Source organism: Cydia strobilella, chromosome Z (genome assembly GCF_947568885.1).
Source record: "Cydia strobilella chromosome Z, ilCydStro3.1, whole genome shotgun sequence".
In the NCBI taxonomy this organism is placed as follows: Eukaryota; Metazoa; Arthropoda; class Insecta; order Lepidoptera; family Tortricidae; genus Cydia; species Cydia strobilella.
Genome location: NC_086068.1, coordinates 37,579,355 through 37,605,332, shown reverse-complemented (window position 1 = coordinate 37,605,332; position 25,978 = coordinate 37,579,355). Strand labels below are relative to the sequence as shown.

The window sequence follows — 25,978 nt, the reverse complement described above, 5'->3', positions numbered from 1 at the left end:
GGAGTTCAAGAGATATCGCAGTTTGAAGATTTCTAAATAAATGTTGGTTAACAACGATTTTTTATAAGCTCGAGTTACTTAAAATTTAGCATATTGAGCTCCCCTGTTATTAATATTGTTTATATATTCCGTTAAAAGCGTATTATTAAAATAATGACAACGGAGGGCTATATGGGGACAGTGTGAGAGAAAGAAAGAAAAAAAATTGCAACAAATAAAAATATAAATAACAATTAAATTTTACACCCGCAAGTTATACTCAACCTAGATAATATCTATAAAAGAGCTTAATTTACAAATAGGAGCCAGAGATAGCGAAAAAGTTAAAGGGAAGAAGAGCTGGGTGCCCTAAACGTCATTAACGATTTTTGACACTTCTGCTTGCTCAAATCGGCAATTTTTATTTTATTTACTTATTCTTGCATTATTCCTATATCTTAATCTGACGCGCTCGAGCATTTCAAGGTGGCAATTTTTTTTACTATTCTGACGGGCTGTCCTTGACTCCCTGCTCGGTGGCAAGTACACATACATATCTTAATCTGACGCGCTCGAGTGACTCCAAAAATCGCCTCTTGGGCTCCCCGACCATTACTTACAATGATGATGGCGTACATTGAAGACAATATTTGTTGTATAAAAATATAGCGTAAAAACTTCGAAATTTTTAAGTTATTGAACAAAAGTGACACCGTTTGAGGAGTAGCAATTAATACATGTAATCTATGTTTTAATTATTTGCTCGTGTTACAGGCCCCAGTATACGAGTACCTACATTAAAGGTACCTACCTGTTTAATATCTAGGTTAAGAACATTATTTAAAAAATAAATGGTTTGAACTATTTTTTGTTTGTTTATTATTTAGTTATAACAACTAAAAGTACTTTTCTAACCAGTTACATAAAAGCGGATAGGTACATTTCCTTAAGAATTAAATTAAGTACTATAAGTAATACCATTTTTTTAAACCATAACTGTAATATATGCACTACACTTATTTAGGTATTCACTACGGTACTATAATAAATAATACTTATAATCCAAAGACATACCGTAGTATAGGTATATCAACGTCTTTCTTAGAATATAGTCGTTTACAATAAACATTAAAATTATTAAACTATTGTAAATATTAGGCACTTAGTGTTTAACGTGATTTAATTTAACATAATGTTTGCAAAATTGAGAAATATCTAGTTATTAACAAAAAGTTTTGGCCATGCTCGAAATAATTGGACAATAATATGGAAGTCTAATAATATTTTGTAAGGTTAGATAATTTAGGTACTGTAGTACTTACTCATATAAATGCATTTAAAATAAACGGCTTATCCTGGCTATGCCTCGCTAGTCAGTCACCCTTTAGTAACCATGTATTTTGAGGTTGGGTGATAGAGCTCAATGCTCTGAAAATCCGATCTTTATACCAATTATATATTTTGTATTAATTATAAGGTAATATCAACTCCTTTTCTTCACATTCATAAGTACAAAATAATCAATTTACATAGGTACATATTTGCTGGTTAAGTAGGTTTTGTGAGTGAATAGAGTTAAGTTCTGAAATAACGGCAGATAAACATGCAAATCAGTACCTAAGAGATCTAAGCTCTTGTTCTGTTTGTGAAAGTAGGTTGAATACTATTATTAAGCGTTTATTGATATGTATCTCCTAGGATATCACGGGCCTATGCATCCCGGTCTTTTGATAGGCTTGTGGGGATATAGATCCAACACGTAGAGGCCCCTTGGAGAACTTTAATGTCATGTAGAACGCCTGCTGGAACCCGTTCACAGGCACAACAATAGACCCATGAACCGGTCGCAGCAGGCATTGGGACTATTGTAGAAAAAGTGAACGGTCGGTCTATGGATTGAAGTTTGGGTGAACAATGAGATGAGACTGGGTTATTGCAAAGACATCCGGGCACCTGCCATATCAATGTTTTCATTATACTATTATTATTATTACGAAAAGAAATAAAATCATCTTTGGACTAGCGTTTAACAGAAAATTTCTCAGATTTCAATAGTTTTAAATCTGGAAATTTCCATTAGCATATGAAATATTGTAAGTATTCGGAAAAAAATAAAGGAGAAAATATTCTCATCAAAAGCGATCATTCGATATTTTTTTCAGAAAATTGCTCATTTGGACACCTACAAACTAGTTAAACTACAATGCAATAGGTACCTAACTCATGTCATGCCCGCTTAAAGGATGACTCACGTTAGACCGAGCCGTGACCGGGCCGGAGCTTCCGGTGCTTACTTTTCTATGACATGACAGGTGATCACGTGATGCTTTCCATAGAAAACGAAGCGCCGGAAGCTCCGGCCCGGTCACGGCCCGGTCTAACGTGAGTCATCCTTAAAGCCAATAACTGAAGCCACTTCAGTCACGTGAAAACTTAAATATGGACAATGTCGTTCTAATTACATTTTTGTGTCGCTCATTAAGGTTTGAGCCAAACGTCGAGGGGCACCTTGGTGAAGGCGGCGTTGAGGAAGGCCTGAAAGTGCTTGGCGATGGACACGCTCGCGGCCGGTCGCATCTCCTCGATGATCTCCGCCGCGTTGTTGTTCAGAAACTGGTTCATTGCTTCGCCTGAAATATAGGCACAATTCAAACTTATAAGTATTATTCAGAGAATAAAAGGCTGAGGCTAAGTAACCCGTTGTCTGGGGTTAACCGGTAAAAGCGATGAGATGCGAAGCGACGCAATAAATACCGATTACACGATACCAAGGAACAAGTAATTTTTACGGTTGTCTTAAATATAATATATAGATACGCTTTCGCCACTCACCAGTTTACTTTATTTAGAACAACGAGTAAGAACATAATAGATTTCATACCAATGACGCTTCCATAATTGACGGTGTCCCGCACTTTGAATCGGGAGTTCCGCAGCTTGAAGTCGACCAGGAGCCGGTCAGCCGCCATGTACTTGACGTTGTCTCGCTCGATCTCCTTACCGAACACCTTTGCGATGGCGGCTACATCGACTATAACAAGTTATATTACGAGCTTAAGGATGACTCACGCTAGACCGGGCCGTGTCCGGGCCGGAGCTTCCGGCGCTTACTTTTCTATGACATGATAGATGATCACGTGATGCTTTCCATAGAAAACGAAGCGCCGGAAGCACCGGCCCGGACACGGCCCGTTCTAACGTGAGTCATCCTTTATGGTAATTTTTGTTTCGTGGGTAGGTTTTCCGTTGGTCTTCATCAGCAGTTTCACTCTACTTGTCTAATTTACAAAACTGTGCTTTTTGAGAGTAACTTATTTAAAAACCGGCCAAGTGCGAGTTGGACTCGCGCACCGCGCACCGAACAGAAATACATCATCTATGAAATCATCATCATCGTTATAGCGACAACAGAAATACATCATCTGTGAAAATTTCAACTGCCTAGCCATCACGGTTCATGAGATACCTGGTGACAGACAGACGGACAGACGGACAGCGGAGTCTTAGTAATAGGGTTCCGTTTTTACCCTTTGGGTACGGAACCCTAAAAATTACTCTATTCATCCCATTACCTATACGATCTTGACTAGATTACAACGGTATTCCCTTCAAACAAATAAATAATTTTGTCGAAGGTACTACATAAAATACGACGAATATCCGATGAATTGGGAACATGCTCGATCAAAGTGATGAATGTCAACTAAAAACAAGTAATTGCTTACTGAATGCAGCCCAGAAGTCTCCCTGGGAGCGCACGGGGAACAGCAGCACCTGTCCCGACACCTCGTAGCGGCCCGTGATCTCGATGCGCGGGAGCACCAGCCCCATGTCGATGCGCAGCTTGCTTAGGTCGGATCTGCAACCAATTTTATTATATTGTTTATTTATGTAGTGTATTATTGTTGCTTTAATAATATATGTAGTTTATGTAGTTTATTTTTTATTGTTTGTAGTTTATACTTAGGTATTTGATTTGTAAACTTTACACCTTTGTTATTTTGCACTGCCCATTAACTTATTTCTAGCCACTGAATCGCTATCTGAAGGTTGTCTGGAAGAGATCGCTTTTTAGCGACAAGTCCGCCTGTTGTTACCTACTCACTTATGTCCTGTCTTTGTTTGTAACATGTATTTTTCTTTGTAGTGCACAATAAAGTATTTTATTATTATTATTATTTGTATCTCATATAAACCTACGGGTATATACATCCCGGTCATTTGATAGGCGTGCGTGGGAATACAGATCCAACACGTAGAGGCCCTTTGGAGAAGTTTTCTGTTATGTAATACACCTGCTAGAACCCATTCACGGGTACAAATAGATACCCGTAAATCGGTTCCAACAGGCGTAGGGGCTATTATAAACACAGTGGAAAAGAGTGCCGGTTATGGTGTTGAAGTTTGGCTGGTCAAAAGAATGGGCTATTGCTGAGAGGTCCGGACACCTGCCATAACAATGTTGTACACGTTATCGAGGCAGGCGGTGACTCGCCGCTGACTAGATGGGCCCCTGAAACTGCCGTCGTGAAGACGACCAGGAGCAACACCGGTGTGAGCGGCTCAGGGGTGTCGAGAGGTGTGCGCCGCTTTCTACCTAGTGGCTGTTAGCAGCCACTGTGCCAACTCGCGTCTTATGCATCTTTCACTTCCACCCCTGGAGCATATAGCTCTAGCGACTCCTCTCTGGACAGCCAATGAAGGCAAGCCAGAGCTGAGAGTCCTGCGGGTCCCCTTGGGGTCCACTCCGACCGACGAAGACACGCCACAGACGGAGACCCTGACCGACTCTCTGGAGCACTCGGGTCCGTGGGGTCGTCACTCCCCAACAGCTCGCCACAAGCTGCCCTGCGGGCTTATTATTATTATTATTGTTTTAAAAATATAATACCGTTATGGCAGACGCATGTAACAAACCGATCAGCTCAATATTTATAATCCAGTGTTGAATTTATCCTCCAAGTCCGCTCTTAATAAACAGTGCAGAAAAAGAAATGTATTTTAGTACCTATCTACTGCACATTCATTTTACACAAATCACTGTGTGTTGATAGTTTCGTTTCGGTGCGTGCCCGTCCGTGATTAGCGTTGCCTAGCGTTGCAATGCAATCGCTGAAGCGATCTCGCGCGATCTCGACGTTTGCGCAAGCTCGAGCTCGACAGCTGCGAGAATTGCATTACAACGACCCAAATGCGCAAAATACGAACGAGATGCGTTAACACAATGCTGACAGATTAATACAAAAACAAAGGAAAGTGAAACTTTATAGCAACTGAAAAAGAAGGCCCTGAAAATGGATCAAACCCAAACCGGAGCCAGTAAATTTAGAGCTCATCTTCGCACATTAATAAACGTTGATGATATAGCAAATATGACTAGAATTCTTGATCAAGAAAAACAAAGGTATTGTCATGTCAAATATCAAATTGCCCAAACGCATCTCATTATTTTAGAATAAACGTTCAAGTTTATAAAGAAGCCTACCAGATTATTCGCAATGCAACATATTTTGCAGAAATCATATCGCAATAGCAAACTTAATATAAAGCATTTATGTAGTAGATACCTATAGACAAAAATTGTATGCTCTAATTAAACAGTTTTGCGTAGAATTAGTAATTTTGATAATTACAAAACTCGAGAGTATGCTATTAGCTATTAGGTAAATTAATCTTTTGGTAGGGCTTAATTTAAAAAGTAATAGAAGAAATATTTCTTACCGTATTTTTAATACATATTAAAATGTAACATTTCTAAATTAAATTTACGTGACATAGGAATAAATAGTGAACTGTCATAGGGATCATCATATGGTTACAGGTATATTATGAATAAATAGTGAACTGTCATAGGCATCATTCGGCGTGAGAGCTAGGTTACAGGTATACTATGAATAAATAGTGAACTGTCATAGGGATTATCATTCGACGCGAGAGCTAGGTTACAGGTATACTATGAATAAATAGTGAACTGTCATAGGCATCATTCGAAGCGAGAGCTAGGTTACAGGTATACTATGAATAAATAGTGAACTGTCGTAGGGATCATCATTCGACGCGAGAGCTAGGTTACAGGTATACTATGAATAAATAGTGAACTGTCTTAGGGATCATCATTCGACGCGAGAGCTAGGTTCTGTAACCTAGTATACCTGTGTATACTATGAATAAATAGTGAACTGTCATAGGCATCATTCGACGCGAGAGCTAGGTTACAGGTATATTATGAATAAATAGTGAACTGTCATAGGGATCATCATTCGACGCTAGAGCTAGGTTACAGGTATACTATGAATAAATAGTGAACTGTCATAGGGATTATCATTCGACGCGAGAGCTAGGTTACAGGTATACTATGAATAAATAGTAAACTGTCATAGGGATCATCATTCGACGCGAGAGCTAGGTTACAGGTATAGTATGAATAAATAGTGAACTGTCATAGAGATCATCATTCGGCGCGAGAGCTAGGTTACAGGTATACTATGAATAAATAGTGAACTGTCATAGAATTCATCATTCGGCGCGAGAGCTAGGTTACAGGTATACTATGAATAAATAGTGAACTGTCATAGAATTCATCATTCGGCGCGAGAGCTGGGTTACAGGTATACTATAAATAAATAGTGAACTGTCATAGGATTCATCATTCGGCGCGAGAGCTAGGTTACAGGTATACTATGAATAAATAGTGAACTGTCATAGAATTCATCATTCGGCGCGAGAGCTGGGTTACAGGTATACTATGAATAAATAGTGACCTGTCATAGGGATCATCATTCGGCGCGAGAGCTGGGTTACAGGTATACTATGAATAAATAGTAAACTGTCATAGGATTCATCATTCGGCGCGAGAGCTAGGTTACAGGTATACTATGAATAAATAGTGAACTATCATAGGGATCATCATTCGGCGCAAGAGCTAGGTTACAGGTAAACTATGAATAAATAGTGAACTGTCATAGAATTCATCATTCGGCGCGAGAGCTGGGTTACAGGTATACTATGAATAAATAGTGACCTGTCATAGGGATCATCATTCGGCGCGAGAGCTGGGTTACAGGTATACTATGAATAAATAGTAAACTGTCATAGGATTCATCATTCGGCGCGAGAGCTAGGTTACAGGTATACTATGAATAAATAGTGAACTATCATAGGGATCATCATTCGGCGCAAGAGCTAGGTTACAGGTAAACTATGAATAAATAGTGAACTGTCATAGAATTCATCATTCGGCGGGAGAGCTGGGTTACAGGTATACTATGAATAAATAGTTAACTGTCATAGGATTCATCATTCGGCGCGAGAGCTAGGTTACAGGTATACTAAGAATAAATAGTGAACTGTCATAGAATTCATCATTCGGCGCGAGAGCTGGGTTACAGGTATACTATAAATAAATAGTGAACTGTCATAGGATTCATCATTCGGCGCGAGAGCTAGTTTACAGGTATACTATGAATAAATAGTGAACTGTCATAGGGATTATCATTCGACACGAGAGCTAGGTTACAGGTATACTATGAATAAATAGTGAACTATCATAGGGATCATCATTCGGCGCAAGAGCTAGGTTACAGGTATACTATGAATAAATAGTGAACTGTCATAGAATTCATCATTCGGCGGGAGAGCTGGGTTACAGGTATACTATGAATAAATAGTGAACTGTCATAGGATTCATCATTCGGCGCGAGAGCTAGGTTACAGGTATACTATGAATAAATAGTGAACTGTCATAGAATTCATCATTCGGCGCGAGAGCTGGGTTACAGGTATTCTATAAATAAATAGTGAACTGTCATAGGATTCATCATTCGGCGCGAGAGCTAGGTTACAGGTATACTATGAATAAATAGTGAACTGTCATAGAATTCATCATTCGGCGCGAGAGCTGGGTTACAGGTATACTATGAATAAATAGTGAACTGTCATAGGATTCATCATTCGGCGCGAGAGCTAGGTTACAGGTATACTATGAATAAATAGTGAACTGTCTTAGGGATCATCATTCGACGCGAGAGCTAGGTTACAGGTAAACTATGAATAAATAGTTAACTGTCATAGAATTCATCATTCGGCGGGAGAGCTGGGTTACAGGTATACTATGAATAAATAGTTAACTGTCTTAGGGATCATCATTCGGCGCAAGAGCTAGGTTACAGGTAAACTATGAATAAATAGTGAACTGTCATAGAATTCATCATTCGGCGGGAGAGCTGGGTTACAGGTATACTATGAATAAATAGTTAACTGTCATAGGATTCATCATTCGGCGCGAGAGCTAGGTTACAGGTATACTAAGAATAAATAGTGAACTGTCATAGAATTCATCATTCGGCGCGAGAGCTGGGTTACAGGTATACTATAAATAAATAGTGAACTGTCATAGGATTCATCATTCGGCGCGAGAGCTAGTTTACAGGTATACTATGAATAAATAGTGAACTGTCATAGGGATTATCATTCGACACGAGAGCTAGGTTACAGGTATACTATGAATAAATAGTGAACTATCATAGAGATCATCATTCGGCGCAAGAGCTAGGTTACAGGTATACTATGAATAAATAGTGAACTGTCATAGAATTCATCATTCGGCGGGAGAGCTGGGTTACAGGTATACTATGAATAAATAGTGAACTGTCATAGGATTCATCATTCGGCGCGAGAGCTAGGTTACAGGTATACTATGAATAAATAGTGAACTGTCATAGAATTCATCATTCGGCGCGAGAGCTGGGTTACAGGTATTCTATAAATAAATAGTGAACTGTCATAGGATTCATCATTCGGCGCGAGAGCTAGGTTACAGGTATACTATGAATAAATAGTGAACTGTCATAGAATTCATCATTCGGCGCGAGAGCTGGGTTACAGGTATACTATGAATAAATAGTGAACTGTCATAGGATTCATCATTCGGCGCGAGAGCTAGGTTACAGGTATACTATGAATAAATAGTGAACTGTCTTAGGGATCATCATTCGACGCGAGAGCTAGGTTACAGGTATACTATGAATAAATAGTGAACTGTCATAGGGATCATCATTCGAAGCGAGAGCTAGGTTACAGGTATACTATGAATAAATAGTGAACTGTCATAGGGATCATCATTCGAAGCGAGAGCTAGGTTACAGGTATACTATGAATAAATAGTGAACTGTCATAGGGATTATCATTCGACACGAGAGCTAGGTTACAGGTATACTATTAATAAATATTGAACTGTCATAGGGATCATCATTCGGCGCAAGAGCTAGGTTACAGGTATACTATGAATAAATAGTGAACTGTCATAGAATTCATCATTCGGCGGGAGAGCTGGGTTACAGGTATACTATGAATAAATAGTGAACTGTCATAGGATTCATCATTCGGCGCGAGAGCTAGGTTACAGGTATACTATGAATAAATAGTGAACTGTCTTAGGGATCATCATTCGACGCGAGAGCTAGGTTACAGGTATACTATGAATAAATAGTAAACTGTCATAGGCATCATTCGACGCGAGAGCTAGGTAACAGGTATATTATGAATAAATAGTGAACTGTCATAGGCATCATTCGACGCGAGAGCTAGGTTACAGGTATACTATGAATAAATAGTGAACTGTCATAGAATTCATCATTCGGCGCGAGAGCTGGGTTACAGGTATACTATGAATAAATAGTGAACTGTCATAGGATTCATCATTCGGCGCGAGAGCTAGGTTACAGGTATACTATGAATAAATAGTGAACTGTCTTAGGGATCATCATTCGACGCGAGAGCTAGGTTACAGGTATACTATGAATAAATAGTGAACTGTCATAGGGATCATCATTCGAAGCGAGAGCTAGGTTACAGGTATACTATGAATAAATAGTAAACTGTCATAGGGATCATCATTCGAAGCGAGAGCTAGGTTACAGGTATACTATGAATAAATAGTGAACTGTCATAGGGATTATCATTCGACACGAGAGCTAGGTTACAGGTATACTATGAATAAATAGTAAACTGTCATAGGGATCATCATTCGACACGAGAGTTAGGTTACAGGTATAGTATGAATAAATAGTGAACTGTCATAGGGATCATCATTCGACGCGAGAGCTAGGTTACAGGTATACTATGAATAAATAGTGAACTGTCATAGGGATCATCATTCGACGCGAGAGCTAGGTTACAGGTATACTATGAATAAATAGTGAACTGTCATAGGGATCATCATTCGACGCTAGAGCTAGGTTACAGGTATACTATGAATTTTCTCAAATGATTTTTTGCCTAAGACCCTAATCTATTTAAAAAAAAGCCATTGTTTCTTTTCTGCAAACGGTGGGCTACCGTGTTGAGCGCGTGCCATAGCAACAATGTCGTTTAAAAGCGGCTGTATCGTGTTGATTTTAAGGTTCAAATCTATGTAATAATATCCCATCAAAAACATTACATGTAAAAAGATGCTCGCAACGCAGTTCTTCTACTACAAAAAAGTTTTAAGATGTAATGTGAAACCAAGTCGGTTATTTTAGTGAGTGCCAAGGGGTGTTACATGTAATGTTTTTGATGGGATCTCATCTCTTTTTGTAGGCAGTTCTTCTTTTAGTGTACTCATACCCATACCATACTCATACGATATCTACACATATCATAATTATACACATCTTCATTCATACTCACATCGTACAACCACATCACATTGTACCTATACTTAACCTAGTAATTGTAGGAAGTGCAAACGTAACTTTGTTTTTGCATATATTTATATAGGATTACAAACTTGCTTGTGCTTACTTGTGAAAGGTATTAAGAATGAATGTGGAGGGAGGTACGAGGAGAGGAAAACCGAAGAAAAGGTGGATGGACTGTGTGAAAGATGATATGAAACTAACGCAAGTGAATGATGAGATGACGGGTGACAGAGAGGTATGGAAGAAAAAGACATGCTGCGCCGACCCCAAGTGAATGGGACAAGGGCAAGCGAATGACGATGACAAACTTACCTGTGCAGTTATTAAATATTTAAAACGTGACTGATATTGCAGTATTTTCAAGTTTTTATTGGCTTAATACGCTGAAAACGAATTACGTTTTTGGAGCTTATAGGTCTGCCAGAAGTACCTTAGAATTATGATGATCGTGTCAGTGACAAAACTAAGAAATTTTGACATGCAATAAATCTTAAACTGCATGTTCAAATTACATGTTATTGAGAACATATCTAAATCATGTTATGCTCTATACGTCACTGAAAATTCAGGGCTCTAGCTTTAGCTATCACAAAATTACAGTACGTTGAAAATGGCCTGAGTGGCTTCGAGAAAAGGATGGTACGGGCGTGCCTCTTTGTTTTGCTCGTCTTGGCGGGGGCACTGCCGTGCCCCCAGATGAGCGCTTGCCTTAAAGATGTGCCAAACCGTAAATATCGCAAACCGAGTTGAACGGTTTGACTTTCTGTGTAAACCGGTTTCAACCCGGGTTGATCAAACCGAGTTGCTACGACGGTCCTAAGCGTATAGTGTATAAGGTTTGACCCGTCTGAAGTGATTCGTGAAATTAAACACGAATCGAGTCAATCGAGTGTTTGAGTGAAACCTAACTTGTTTGTCGCATCGCCTCGCCTTCATTGAGGTGGTCGATTGTCGTACATTACCAAAACATGTTACATGTACATAGATTTGAACCTTAAAACCACCACGATAAAGCCGCTTTTTGAACGACATTGTTGCTATGGCATGGGCTCAACACGGGAGCCCACCGCTCGCACAAAAGAAACAATGGCTTTTGTTTAACAGTTTAGGGTCTTAGGTGTAAAAATCATTTGAGAAAATTAATATTTACAGTACGCTAGTAAGGTTGGCAACTTAACAGCATAAAAAATATTAAAATATTTTATATAATTATATCTATTTTTTTTTATCCGTCTGTCCGTCTGTCACCAGGCTGTATCTCATAAACCGCGATAGCTAGACAGTTGAAATTTTCACAGATGATGTATTTCTGTTGCCGCTATAACAACAAGTACTAAAAACCGAATAAAATAAATATTTAAGTGAGGCTCCCATACAACAAACGTGACTTTTTTGCAGTTTTTTTGCGTAATGGCACGGAACCCTTCGTGCGCGAGTCCGACTCGTACTTGGCCGGTTTTTAATTATTATTAATTTTCATTATACGCGTATAGTCCCCTCCGCATAGGTATTACAATGACTCGCACCTTATCTTAGTGACGGTGTAGTTGCTCGGGCCGAGCACGGTGATGTTGGTGAAGGCGGCGGTGACGCGCACGGGCCCGGCGTCGTTGGCCATCACGAGCCGGTCGATCAGCAGGGGCTCCACGGCCGGCACGCCCAGCTCGGGCAGCCCGCGCGCCAGGTACGGCCGCAGGTGGTTGAACGAGCGCTTCACGCACGAGTCCAGCTGCGGGTCGCTGCGGCTGCACGGCAGTATGTACTCCGCTGAAATTATAATATTCACATACACACAAGTTAATAAAGTGAAAAATGTGAAACTGGAAATATTGATTGTTCATCACAGAAGCAAAGAACTAAAATACAACAAACAGGAGGAACAACGAACAAGCGAAGTTTTAAATCGTCTTCGAAGTCGTAAATGTAAAAACTGTTCTGGACAATCTTTTAATTTTAATGTTTAGCAAGCTTCATTTCAATACAAAGCTTTTTTATTTCAAATGGCGCGCCTTGCACTGTGGGCTTTATAACCAAAATGTCAAGTTGCACCATACTCCATTTATAACGAAATCTTTACTGTTAATTTATTTCGAAAACTAGGGCACAACTAATCTACCTACGCGGTAAGTGTAGGCCGACCCTGTTCCCCGTCAGTCCCGAACAGTAAGTAACGTATCAGACTATGCGTCAAAAGTACCTGCCTATAGATATACCATTCTGTAATAACTTTAACAAAAAGATTTATAATATTGTCTTCGGTTACCGCGATAGTTACTCATCAAATAAAACTATGAAAACGGATTACGCACGGATTATGTAAACGGTTTTTATCGCGTTTATATATATATATATATCTTTACTTGAAAATAATTGTAGTGTATAACTAGCCTTATGAACCGATTTTGCATGTACAACCAGCCTTAAAGTTTATAGTCTATGACGGTTTTAGTATGTGGGTATTTTTGCATTTTGTAGTTTTCCTCAGTCACCCGTTGACCACGAACGCTGTAAAGAGTTCGAAACGTCGGGATGTATTATACATTCAATATACGCGATATAATCCGTTTTCATAGTTTTATTTCAAAAAGATTTATGTCTATATAATATGTATGTTGAGCAATTATACTGTGTCAGATACATTTGAACGCGAACTGTACCGATATATGATTACTTGGAAACATATTCCAGGGTGGCAAATACCTTATGACGCGCTATTTCATCTGTTACTTTTGATGTTAACAGAACATATTATACTTCGTTTTTTTGAACTTCGCAGAAGTAAGCTTGAGGTTCCAAATCGGGCACTTTTTGCGGTAAAATTTTAAAGTAAATTATAAGTATTGGCCATGCCATATTAGATAATTCCAAAATGATTAAAAATTAAAAAGTCTGATAAAAACTGCACACTTACTTTGTGAAGTTCTTTCTAATGCTAAGAAAAACGAAGTATAGTAAAATTAGTAATTAGACAGACACGGGGATCGCTATTTACTGCCGGCGCAACATTTAGCAGGTGAACAATGATGACTTAATCAGTTAATCAGCAATCAATGTGTTCGCAAGAAATGATTACACGTGGGGCGGTTATGTAAGACGCGAAGTGTGCCGCATGCCGTGATGCAAGCGGTCAGCGGTGACAAGGTGGGTCGAGAAATACTGCCGCCGCGCGCCGGTGATCTTTGGCTATCTCATTTGGCCATCTTTCGTTTAGGTTACTTGACCTTGAAATAGTTTTGCACTGCATTCGAAACCGAGACCAATAGACTGTTTTGAGTATATATCACAAATTAGTCGACACTTGGATAACCCTCGGGTCGCTCGTATAATGTTACTAAAAATTTAATGTGACTTATTTCGCTTTTAAAAACTAACTAATTGCTTTACAACCATCATTAAATAAATAGTGAAAAGTGTAAGTATGCGTAAGCTACTCCTGTTTCAAGCCAATAATATGTCTTCACTTAGTACCTACCTACTAAAAGATGATAAATAATCTTTACTTAGTACTCTATATTTACTTTGACATCGATTAGTAATCGTTAGGTAAGGTATTTATACTTAAGAATAACGTTGAACTTGAACGGCGGTGGTCATTTCCTATACTAAGCTCTTGCACAAGGTCAACGATTACATAAATCTGGTTATGTAAGTGGCAATACCGCGGCGACCGGCGGTTAGTTAACTTGATATGTATTTTATTTAAAACAAAATATTGACGAAGGCTTAAATAATTTTAAGTATAGGTATCTCAAAAGATAATATTAAGAATTAAAATGAAGTTAAGACGAGGAATTCGTTTTTTTTCCGACTTTCTCTTCTCTTTTCTTGGTCATCCATAAATTGATATCTATTATTGTACCCTAGGCTAGGTGATAAAAATTCAATAAATAGTGCAGTTAAGTGCATCATTTATTTGATAAGTGATGTGATAAAGGCAGATCGTTTGACGCAACATTACAACAGTGTAATCCGAGCCGAAACGCCCCGCCGCCCGCCGCCCGCCCGCCTCCTGCCGCTCGCCGCGCAACTTACGCTCCTTGTGAAACTACCTATTTGAAAGAGGCTGAAAGATGGCTCCAGCATTTCATCTTATCAATTATTCACATCAGTTTCTAATCTATCATATATCACATAAGGCATATAGGTACGAGTAGGTACATTTATTGCATCGTGATACTGAAGGTCTGATTGCAGATGGCCCCGGACAAAACCCACATGATCACATGCCAATCGTTTGAGCCGTAGCGAATGAAACGCTAATGTCTTTCTGTCGCTTTAACATGGAAGAGTGATAGAGAGAGATTACCGTTTCGTTTGCTACAGCGCAAACGATTGGCATCTTGGCTAGGCCCTCTGACGTGACGTATCACATCATAAAATGCATTTTCTAGTGGAGCATTTTTCTTCTTGTATAAGTATCGCCGTTAGATGTTGTCATTTCCATCTGAGAGCGAAGACTAACGATTAAAATATAATAGTACATTTCGATGCTAGTGCGGAAAGTATGTCATTACTTCACGAGTACTGAGATATCTCGTCAAGATAAGACTCGGGACGCGTGAAGAATGACATTTCCGCACGTGTATCGAACGACATTTTTTAATACAGTTGCGAAAAAATAAGAAAAACAACAAGTAAGGAATTCGAAACTTTTATATTATTAATTCTGTGACATCATTGACATTGACATTATGAAGAGGTGTTTTTTAGCTTTTATTCGACTAGATTGGATTTTGTTATTATTATTGAACTCACTTCAATGAAAGTTTTTTTTTCTAATGCATGTTCTATAAGACAGAAACAATTGTAAATATAAAACATTGTATTATCATTACCTAAATATCGTTATTTAAGATTATTTGTGTATCGTATATTTATAAAAACAATATCGAATGTTGCCTTTGGAAACTTAAAACATTCTTGCAGTAAGCAAAAACGCCTCTTCTTTGACAGGCGTTCCGTTCCATTCAGACAACTTATTAAGAACGATTTTTCAACATTAAAAAATAAACGTGTTAAACTTATAATGATGAAGAGGTAAGTAATAAAATATGAAATATGCATATTTTTCGTATTCTTACATTAACAGTAGGTTTTTATGTTGATTACGACGTTTAAAGGAAACTAATATTAACACTCAACAATAAGTAGTCATGAATTGGAACATGTATAAATTTAAAAAAATTGAAAAAGTAAAAAGCACTAGTTCGCGAAAACCAACTTTCCGCACGCTAAACAGCCACGAAAAGTAGCACTTTTTGAGCAACTGTATAAAAAAAAATCGTACAGGGGCCCATTTCACAAACGGTATTAGATTAATATTATTAGTCCACAAACACACTAATAATATTAGACTATTGTCGTGCGAGAAATTGGCCCCAGTATATACTTACTATACTCGTACTACTCGTAGTTAGACAATATGCGCATTTTCGATTCATCGATATCGTCATCGGTACCGCAAATCATCATACAAGGTAATAAAAAAAACAATGTATATTAAGCCTAAAGCACCGTACCAGCTAACAACTCGTGATGCTCTTGACCTGATTAACTGATCAATCTATTGCTTTGTCAAAGACATTTAATTAATCTGAATTTATTGTAATCATGTACCAATGTTAAAGTGCAGCATTAAGCATTATTGTCGCCCATGATGTGCGTATTTTAAAGCTCATTCGTGCCAAGGTCAGTTTGCACGATTACGTTTGGGTTCCGCGGCTAGTGCGGCTACGCAACACCGCGCGAGCAAATACCTACTCGTCCACCGGCGCGGCGCGGACGTCTGAGCAAACTTCACGCGCATATATTTAGCAGGAAAAACTAACGTACCCACCTACACACAACTCATTTATCAAGGTCTTAGCTAAACGTGATCATTATATTTACAACACCCAATCATTTACTTTGGGGATAAAACTGAAAATCGAATAAAAACAAAATTAACAATAAATACAACTAATACCTACATAAAAATAATATAAATTTTCAATAAAACTATTTTAAAATTAAAATTAAATTAGAGCTAGTAGACAAGTAAAAATATAAAAAGAAAAAACCGGCCAAGTGCGAGTCGGACTCGCGCACGAAGGGTTCCGTACGATTACAGAAAAAAAAGCAAAAAAATCACGTTTGTTGTATGGGAGCCCCATTTAAATAGCGGCAACAGAAATACATCATCTGTGAAAATTTCAACTGTAGCTATCACGGTTCATGAGATACAGCCCGGTGACAGACAGACAGACGGACGGACAGACGGACAGACGGACAGCGGAGTCTTAGTAATAGGGTCCCGTTTATACCCTTTGGGTACGGAACCCTAAAAAACTATAGAAACATAAGTTTCTACCTAAGTTATAAAAAAACACCGCGTCTAAAACCTCTTTGGAAAATTAGTTCATTAAGTACACATAAAACAACCTCATGGCACATACCGTCTACAATCCGTCCGGGGTAAAATAACTTTAAAATGAATAAGTACAATGGGGTTGGCAACCGTCAAAGGTTTGCAGAAATGGCGCCATCACAGCTTGACCCGTTTTCTATGAAATTTGGCTTAAAGGTCTGGCATTAAAAAAACAAAAATTTGACACAATTCTAGGGATTGACAGGGCAAGCTATGCTGGCGCCATCTGCTAATTATTTCGACCGGCCAACCCCATTAGGTACTCAAATTATCTGTTTCCATACTATTTTTCACATAGCTTCGGTACGGTGACAGCGGTCATCTCAATACAATAAAATTTTCTCAAACATGCAATTAAATATCGTCCTTATGTGCGTCAAAACAGGCTTCAAAGTATCACCGTGTTTCGGGCGGAGCAACTCGAGAGAACTGTAAAGGAATTTCATACGAAATTGAAGGCCTAGGCCGGGAAGTAATTTTTAACCGACTTCAAGATTTCAAAAGGAGGAGGTTATCAATTCGGTTGTTTTTTTTTAATGTTTGTTACTCCATAACTGAAAATTTGAAAATTCTTTATTTGATTGTAAGTATATACATACACATTGGTCCCGTTTTTGTCAAAATGCAGTGCTGATGATGGGATCCATGAGGAATCGAGGGAACTCCTCAAATGTTAAAGGCATACATATAATGATTTTAGTATTTTCATCAACAACTCAAGCACTTACATTTAAAAAAGTGACATTTGATGAAGTGGAACTGCTGATGATGATCAGAACGGAACTCTTTAATGACGCATAGTTTACGTTAGGCGATTTGTCCTCTTCTTTATGTTTGTTAAGCAACTTAAGTTTTTAAGACATTTTTTTGTCAAGCTCGAGTTCTGATGATGAGACCCATGAGGAACCGAGGGAACTCCTCAAATGTGAAAGGCATACATATTGTGATTTTTGTATTTTCATCAACAAATCCAGCATTTACATAAAAAAGTGACATTTGATGAAGTGGAACTGCTGATGATGATCAGAATGGAACTCTTCAATGACACATAATAATAATAGTCCACCAGAAACTTGCGATAAAATATAACTTGATAACCCAACCAGCCGTTCCTTACTACAAATACACCCCTGACAATGTCTTAGAAAACCACGCTTACAAGATGTATTTTGACAGAGCTATCTTAACAGACCGAACCACACACTACAATAGGCCAGATATCACTGTAGTAGACAAAACAAACAAAACAGCCCTTTTAATTGACATAGCAATCCCGAACACTCACAACATACAAAATACAATAGCTGAAAAACTTACCAAATACACAGATTTGAAAGATGAAATAGGTAGAATGTGGAAGTTAACCAACGTTACCATAGTACCCATTGTTTTGTCTACTACAGGTGTCATCCCACAACAACTACACACCTCAATAAAAACCCTATCGATATCACCATATTCATATTTACTTATGCAGAAAGCAGTTATTTTAAACACATGCCGCATAGTCAGAAAGTTTCTTCAGAACGATTTGCAACTCCCTTCTACTTCAGTTACCTTACCACCACCAGGATCAAACTATAACCGAGCCGAAAACACACAAAATTCATGTAGTGAATAATTTTATTATGAGATGCACTTGGCTTCGGCCCGTGCATCTCATTACACCGGTATTTCATAGAATGCCGAGAAAAACCAAGAACCATAAATAATAATAATAATAATAATATTCTTTATTGTGCACAATGAAACATGATTAAATACAGCAAATTAACATAAAAAACTAAGCAGCAACAGGCGGTCTTATCGCCTCACATAGTTCACGTTTGGCGATTTGTTCTCTTCCTTATGGACCCAGACCCAAACTTGGACTCGGACTCGGACCCGGACCCGGGTCTGGACATGGACCCCAACTCGGATCCGGACCCGGACCGAACTCTGACCCAAACTTGGACTCGGACAGCGGGACACGGACCCGGACTCGGATCCGGACCCAGACCCGGACCCGGAAATGCTACTAGTAAAGTGGGTTAGGTTAGGTTAGAACTGTGACCCTTACAGAAACGAAATGCTATCAGAAAAGTAGGTTAGGTTAGGTTAGAACTGCGACCCCCCGCGGGTTGGTCACCTTGTCGTGGTGGAGGGGCTTAGTAACCGTGGCTTGGTCACCCACGGTGAGGCAACCAGGGCCGGCCTGTTTGGGTCGCGGGCTGGCCCGAGGAGGACGCTCCAAGTGGGCTGGTTTAGCCCGCTTGTGATGCGCCGAAGGTGGACCGTCGAGGAAGAGGAGTGTCGGTATTGCGGTAAGCCGTTCTCCCTATCCTCGGCGGCCGAGGTGTGATCGCAGGGAAAGAGGAGTGATGGTATTTCGATGCGCCACTCTCCCTATCCCCTGCGAACTTGGCGGGGCCGTTCCGCTGTAGCGGCGTTGGTGGGGCTGCAGAGGAAGAGGAGTGTCGGTGTTACGATGTGCCGTTCTCCCTGTCCTCTGCAGCCGAGTTGTGGTTTTGCGGCAGAACCATAGACCTGATCTGTCGCCGGGCGCCGGATAAATTTCTGGCTCGGGGGGGTCCGCTACAATGCAGAACGGAAGCCGAGGAGGAAGGCGCGTCGTACCATCTGGCGCGCCTAGCGTGAAGGGCTTTCGGGCATTCGCGGAGGAGCCGCTCATGGGCGGCTGCCGCCGGTGGGGTCGCGGATGAGTACGTTAGCGTTCCCGTAACCCCACCAATAGGGCGGCGAGGCGGCATATGGGGGGTTTTTTGTGGTACACCGTGGGCCTCATTAGCCTAGACGGGAGTCCCACATAACCACTCGGGATACCCCCCGCACCCGGGTGGTATGCGGAATGCATTTTTCCCTCCTTGAAAAAAAAAGGTTAGATCTGCGACCCTTACAAAAACGAAATGCTACTAGAAAAGTGGGTGGTTAAACCTCCTTTTCTACATTATTAGGCAATATTATAATAATTAGGCAATTAGGCAAAATTAGGCAAAAGATGCTGTCTTTTTCATTTCATTGTCTGGAATCTAAGAGTGCACCATCAACAATAAGTAAACTTTCAGCGGCATCCCCCAATGAAGTCGGTTTTTTTTTCTTAAAAATTATTATTTTTAGTTTATGAACAGGCTAAACAGCTGAATTATATTTTTTAATTTTTTTCTAGTGGCTGAATGGTTATCGGACCAAAAATATCCGCGTTAACGCCTATTACAAACGAACTGATATTAAGTATACTAATCTGTATAGCGCGCTCCATACTACGCGGCGCGAAGCCGCGAACGCGAGTGTGGAGTCGATTTCGCTGATTAGCGAATGCTCGTGCGAATGGGGCCTAACTCACCAGATCCCATAGACAATATTTAAAATCCTCTGCATTTATAGTTTGTCAAAGGACTGTCTCATTTCAAACATAGACAGAGAGAATCATACTATCTTTGTCTTACACTAGTATTACCTCTACCTTTACCCAAAAGAAAAGGATGAGTATAGTATTTTTTTTGTTCTTATTTACTGACAATTTGGTTTGACTAACTATATCAGGTTGTGTATAATAACCCTAATAAGGTCTATTCGAACACTACACATGCAAAATATGCAGGACTTCCGTAAAAAAAAACATTATGTAGGGATTGGAGGGAAAATTAAAAAACTTTTGTCGAGTAGCTGGATTTTATATTTGTGATTGACATTTATAAATAAAATTTCAATGTGCGTTCCGATGATAATAGCGAATAAGAAATTAATTGTACTTCGTCGCAATTGAGGGCGGAGGCAGAATTAGCAATTAATAACTTGTTGCCGCCAAAGTCGAAGGAGAAATTTGTTTTTTTTTTTTGAGTGGTGTATTTCTTTATTTCATTGCATATGTTTGAGAAAAGCACTATACATGCCTGGCCGTGAAAAGGGCCTCCCTACGGTCGGCCGTCTATACCTACTCAGCCGGCAAGCCCTTTTTTCCCGAGAAATAATAATAAAATAATAATCTTTTAATATTTTAGGTATTTCCTTGCAAATAAGAATTTCATCGCACTAACCTTATAACAGGTCTATAAAGAGTACTTAATCATTATTAGATATCTTGACAATGACCGCAAATAAAATAAAGCGATCCAGTGGTATTAAAAATATTAATCGTCGTGATAGTCTTAGTTTTTTTTTATTGTCTTCTCGGTGTAATGTCTTCCACTCAGAAAAATTCCTCCTAATTAATTTAGGTCGGGTTTATTTTAGGCCACAATTTTTATACGAGTTTAATATCAGCATCGTGCTGGAAAAGCTAAGCAAATATACACATAGTACATATATTGAGTGAGCATTCGAAATAAGAAGAATGGATGGAAGGCCGTAGCAGGATAAGAGAAGAAAAAATGTCCTTTTATATAATTAAGAGCTGAGTTTTTGTCTATAGTTACTTAGATCTAGTAGTACAATTGTGCTAAGTTTTGTTGAAAAATTCCTTGTGGTTCAGCCGGAAAAAAATAAATTCCGAATTCATTAAATATGACTTTTCTCTAAAACTATTAAACTTTATCATACCATCTTTTTTTCATTTTGGTTAATGAAATAGTATACACCGTGTTTTTTTTTATTTCCGTTAAATTCGACACGTTGCTTGGTAAGTACATTAATAGAAGCTACCTGGTATATCGCTTTTTGTAAAATTCGAAAAAAAAATTTTTTTTCCTTTTTCATACAAAATAAATGAATATTGCATTGTAAAAGGTCCTTTAGAGTTACGTAAAAGTTAGTGTGACACAAAATGAAAGAAAAGTAGGTAATGTCGGAATTGTCAAACTAACTCACCTCAGTAACCTTCTTGTAATGAATAGCTATCCATGGAAAACTCTTTACTGACGAAACTTAAAAAATAAATAAAATTTGAAGGTAATGAAGAATCTTTTACATAGGCTCAGCAATTAAATTTATTTATTGAATATCTCAAAAACTGTAAGAGTTAAAATACTAGTTTCTTAGAGAAATTAACTTTATTTAACCTGAAGAATCTCCCCTTAAAATTAACGAAAATCAAAAATAACGTGTATACGTCCTGAAAGAATTTTGAGTCTCCATATTTAACATTTCTGTAAAACACGTGAGTCAAAACTTCAAAACCTTTTTTTTTATTCCTGAAGGGGTGACCCTCACCACTCTAAATGTCATTTCTAAAAAAGCCTTATTGTTCTGTCAGTCATATTAGTCTGATGGTTAAACTCGAAAAGCAACGGTGTCAAAATCAAAATAATATGTTGGTTGGATTTTTTAACATTTTATTCTTATACCATTCTAACACCGCCAAAGAACTTAAGCATACATTTTCTTTGTAAAGACAATTTTTGACATTTAGCTACATTAAAATTAACTTGAAAATAAACTTATGTAAATTGTGGCCATTTCAATTTGTAAAACAAAAACCTTCTTGTTTTAATCATCGTCACCATTTCTATACAAGCCTTAACGTCGTTTTATCAGATACATCCATTTGTAGGCTGGCCGAAATTTTAAGTGGATTCATAGCTATGATGATTAGAATATAGGCCAAGCAATAAGAAGGTATAGAGGGAAATGCTAGGAACCAAGGAAAACGGAGGGGCATAGCTGTAGTCGATATACATCAAATTGTGTCAAAATATTGTTAATATCTAATGTTAATATCTAGAGAGGAAATGAGGACTCCGTTTGTATGAAAAGGCAGTATCAGGGCGGTCGTCCACTTTCGTCACAAGCAGTGCGCGCGAGCCTGAGCAGAATAATATTATCACTTCGGGTGTCATTTCGGGTAAGAGATGGCCTGTTTCAGCCTTGACGAACCTTATGCATGGACTGTTTAAAACATAAATGGTCTCATAGCGCGCGTGACTCGCATCAGGACGCTCTTGTTGGAGGTCACAGACGTCACAGTCACGCTCGCTCTGATGTATGATAATCAAATAGTCAATCACGAGTCTTTCTCTTACATCTTTTCCTATGAAATGTATTATCCATATTTGTTGACCGTGTAGTACTTACCTGCTTACATTATGCATGGTAAGTATATCGTATGTTTGAGCACAGTAAAACAAAGTAAAAAAACCGGCCAAGTGCGAGTCGGACTCGCGCACCGAGGGTTCCGTACTTTTTTTTATTTGTTGTTATAGCGGCAACAGAAATACATCATCTGTGAAAATTTCGACCGTCTATCTATCACGGTTCATGAGATACAGCCTGGTGACAGACAGACAGACGGACAGACGCACAGCGGAGTCTTAGTATTAGGGTCCCGTTTTTACCTTTTGGATACGGATCCCTAAAAAGGGACTTAAACCCAGAAGGTATTCTCTAATCAAATATAATACCCCTACGCTATATATATACCAACAAAATCCATTTCATGCCAAAAATGCCTTACATCATTTTGAAATAGAGCTGATACTCTTTAAACTGCTGGACCTATTTCTATGAAACATAGCTAAGAACCGTTAGAGAGCTACGATGCCACAGACAGACAGACATTGGCGTCAAACATATAACACCCCTCTTTTTGTGTCGGGGGTTAAACATCAGCCATGCCGTCAGACGGCTCAAATAATAAGGCTTGTCCCGTAAAGTTGTTTCACAGGGACTGATGCTGTCTCTGGCAAGTTTTTTTACAAGGTCTTTGCTAAGTTTTTTACAAGGACTGATGCTGACTTTGGTAAGTTTTTTCACAAGGACTGATGCTGACTGGTAAGTTTTTTTACAAGGACGTTGGTAAGTTTTTTTACAAGGACTTTGGTAAGTTTTTTAACAAGGACTGATGATGACTTTGGTAAAAAAAAATACAAGGACTTTGGTAGTTTTTTTTACAGGGACTGATGCTGACATTGGTAGGCATTTCTGGTTTATTTACTTTAATATTTCAATATATCATATCGTATATCGTTAAGACTTAATTTCTACGCGGATATATCATATAACCAAACGGAGTAGCCATTAACAATGGTTATTTGATGGTCATACACAATGTACGGACTGACGTTTATCTGACATGGATATTTTGACGTTACGTATACATTTGACGTTCCCCTCCCCTGCAAAAATTAGCAGACTTTTTTGTAAGTACAGCAAATTACAGACGCCACGGCTCCGTCTGGTCGCTTACTGCCGATCAAATAATTAATATGCTAACCAAATTCATTTAGAGCAGCTCAGTATGACATTAATTGCGAACTGGTTTAGAAATAATTGCTAACCTTAAGTTGCTGACCAATTATATATTTTGGCTGACCAAATGTATATTTTTGTTCATCAAAATAGGAATATTTTGCAGATCGAATAAATGATACCATTTTAGTTTGACTAGTTAATTGTTCTGTAAATTCAAGAATGTTACTAAATTCCGCTTTTAGTTATGCTAAACACAAACCCCTTTGTATAAGTTTGAATACTTTTATACCATAATACAATCGGATTCAGTCTAACCTCGAAATCCTTCCAAAGTTATCAAATTTGGTATGTATATTAATTAAAGGTCTTTTTTTCATGTCCACACTATTTCACATTTGGGGACCTCGAGGAATCGCAGCCATCTTGGAAAATGTCTATCATCCTGGAGAAATTTGCGTTTTACTCTAAATCTACATTCTCTGTGAAAATATGGTGTAAGGCAGTAAAGCTTATTAAATTCTACACAAAAAGTCCTAGATATCTTTGCGGAAAAAATACATCTTGTTATAGAAAATAATAGCTGAATCCAGATTTAGCGCTTATACCCTTTCAGGGGATATTCTCTTAATAAGAAACTTGTAGGAATATCAATTACACTTTTGTCTATACATTTGTACACGTTATACCCCAATATTGTGCCTTTTCAATTTGTGCATTTCGAATGTAGGTAGACTATAGGTGCGCTGGTTACAAGAGGTCGTGCACAATACACATTGCACTTATGTTTATTAGTATGGATTTACTGATCACATCACAATATAAAATATTAAATTTTGAATACTATGTAGGAAATAGATGTTTTGTATTGAACTGAAAATTATAACAAACGAAATGGATTCGAAGAAAGATTTGAATTTGAATGGCGAATTTAGGATTTGTATTGTGCCAGGAATAATACAAAATTTGGTAGTGTAACGTTCCGTTACACGCACCGTTACATAAATAATATAGTTAGGTACAAATAAAATAAGCTCATATGAAAGTTTTGTATGTAGTATGAAACTTTACTGGACAGGCCTTAAGTATAAATAATAAAAACTTTTATAAAAAAGATAAACCGACTTCAAAAAGGATGAAATTAAATATTAGACTTTTTAGGGTTCCGTGTTTAAGTATATGCGTTATTAACTGATATGTTTGAAGTCAGTGCCAAGCCTAATTTTGAACAATATATTCATAGTGATTTTGGTGCAATTCGATAAGGATGCGGCTATATAAGTATGTACGTTGAATTAATTAAGGCGCGGCACGGCGCCTTAATTAATCCTTTGATACCTAAAGAAGTGTCCTACGTGGGTACGTGGGCGATCTCGTTGCGAACGCGAACGCCTTGGACCGGCCGCGCCGCGCTGTGTCGCTTCGCTTCGCGTTCGCGAGTGTTCGCCTATGTAAGACGCAGCGTTATATGACGACAATAAACGAACTTTCTGTAGGTATTTGAGAACACACCTCAGAACAGAACACACGGTTGAACTTTCTTGGCGCAGTTCGTACCCTGCTTGTCGGCACATTAGTGTAAATCTAATGCGTTTATTTGTCGTATTTTTTAAAGAGCATTTCTTACTAATTCTTGAATAGTCCATAGCACGCAAGTGTGGGATTGGGACTGAGTTATTTTCTGTCGCTTATCCAGAGGACTACATTTCAAAATATAAAACAATTCAAGTAACCTTCAGGCCAAATTTCAGCTAAAGCGGTTCAGTTGTTTAGCCATGGAAAGGTAACAAAG

The 25,978-nt window shown here is 38.5% G+C and overlaps 1 protein-coding gene across 1 annotated transcript in view; it reads right to left on the bottom strand.

The window, feature by feature from the left end:
- Positions 1 to 2,426: 2,426 nt before the first annotated feature.
- LOC134754917 (protein takeout-like) overlaps positions 2,427 to 25,978 on the bottom strand; it is a 37,255-nt gene continuing 13,703 nt past the window's right edge. The window contains exons 2-5 of the mRNA XM_063691392.1: positions 12,185 to 12,425; positions 3,705 to 3,838; positions 2,861 to 3,010; positions 2,427 to 2,609 (exon numbers count right to left, since the gene is read on the bottom strand). Coding sequence (XP_063547462.1) covers positions 2,458 to 2,609; positions 2,861 to 3,010; positions 3,705 to 3,838; positions 12,185 to 12,425 — 677 coding nt within the window. The 3' untranslated portion in view covers positions 2,427 to 2,457. The remainder of the gene's footprint in view (positions 2,610 to 2,860; positions 3,011 to 3,704; positions 3,839 to 12,184; positions 12,426 to 25,978) is intronic.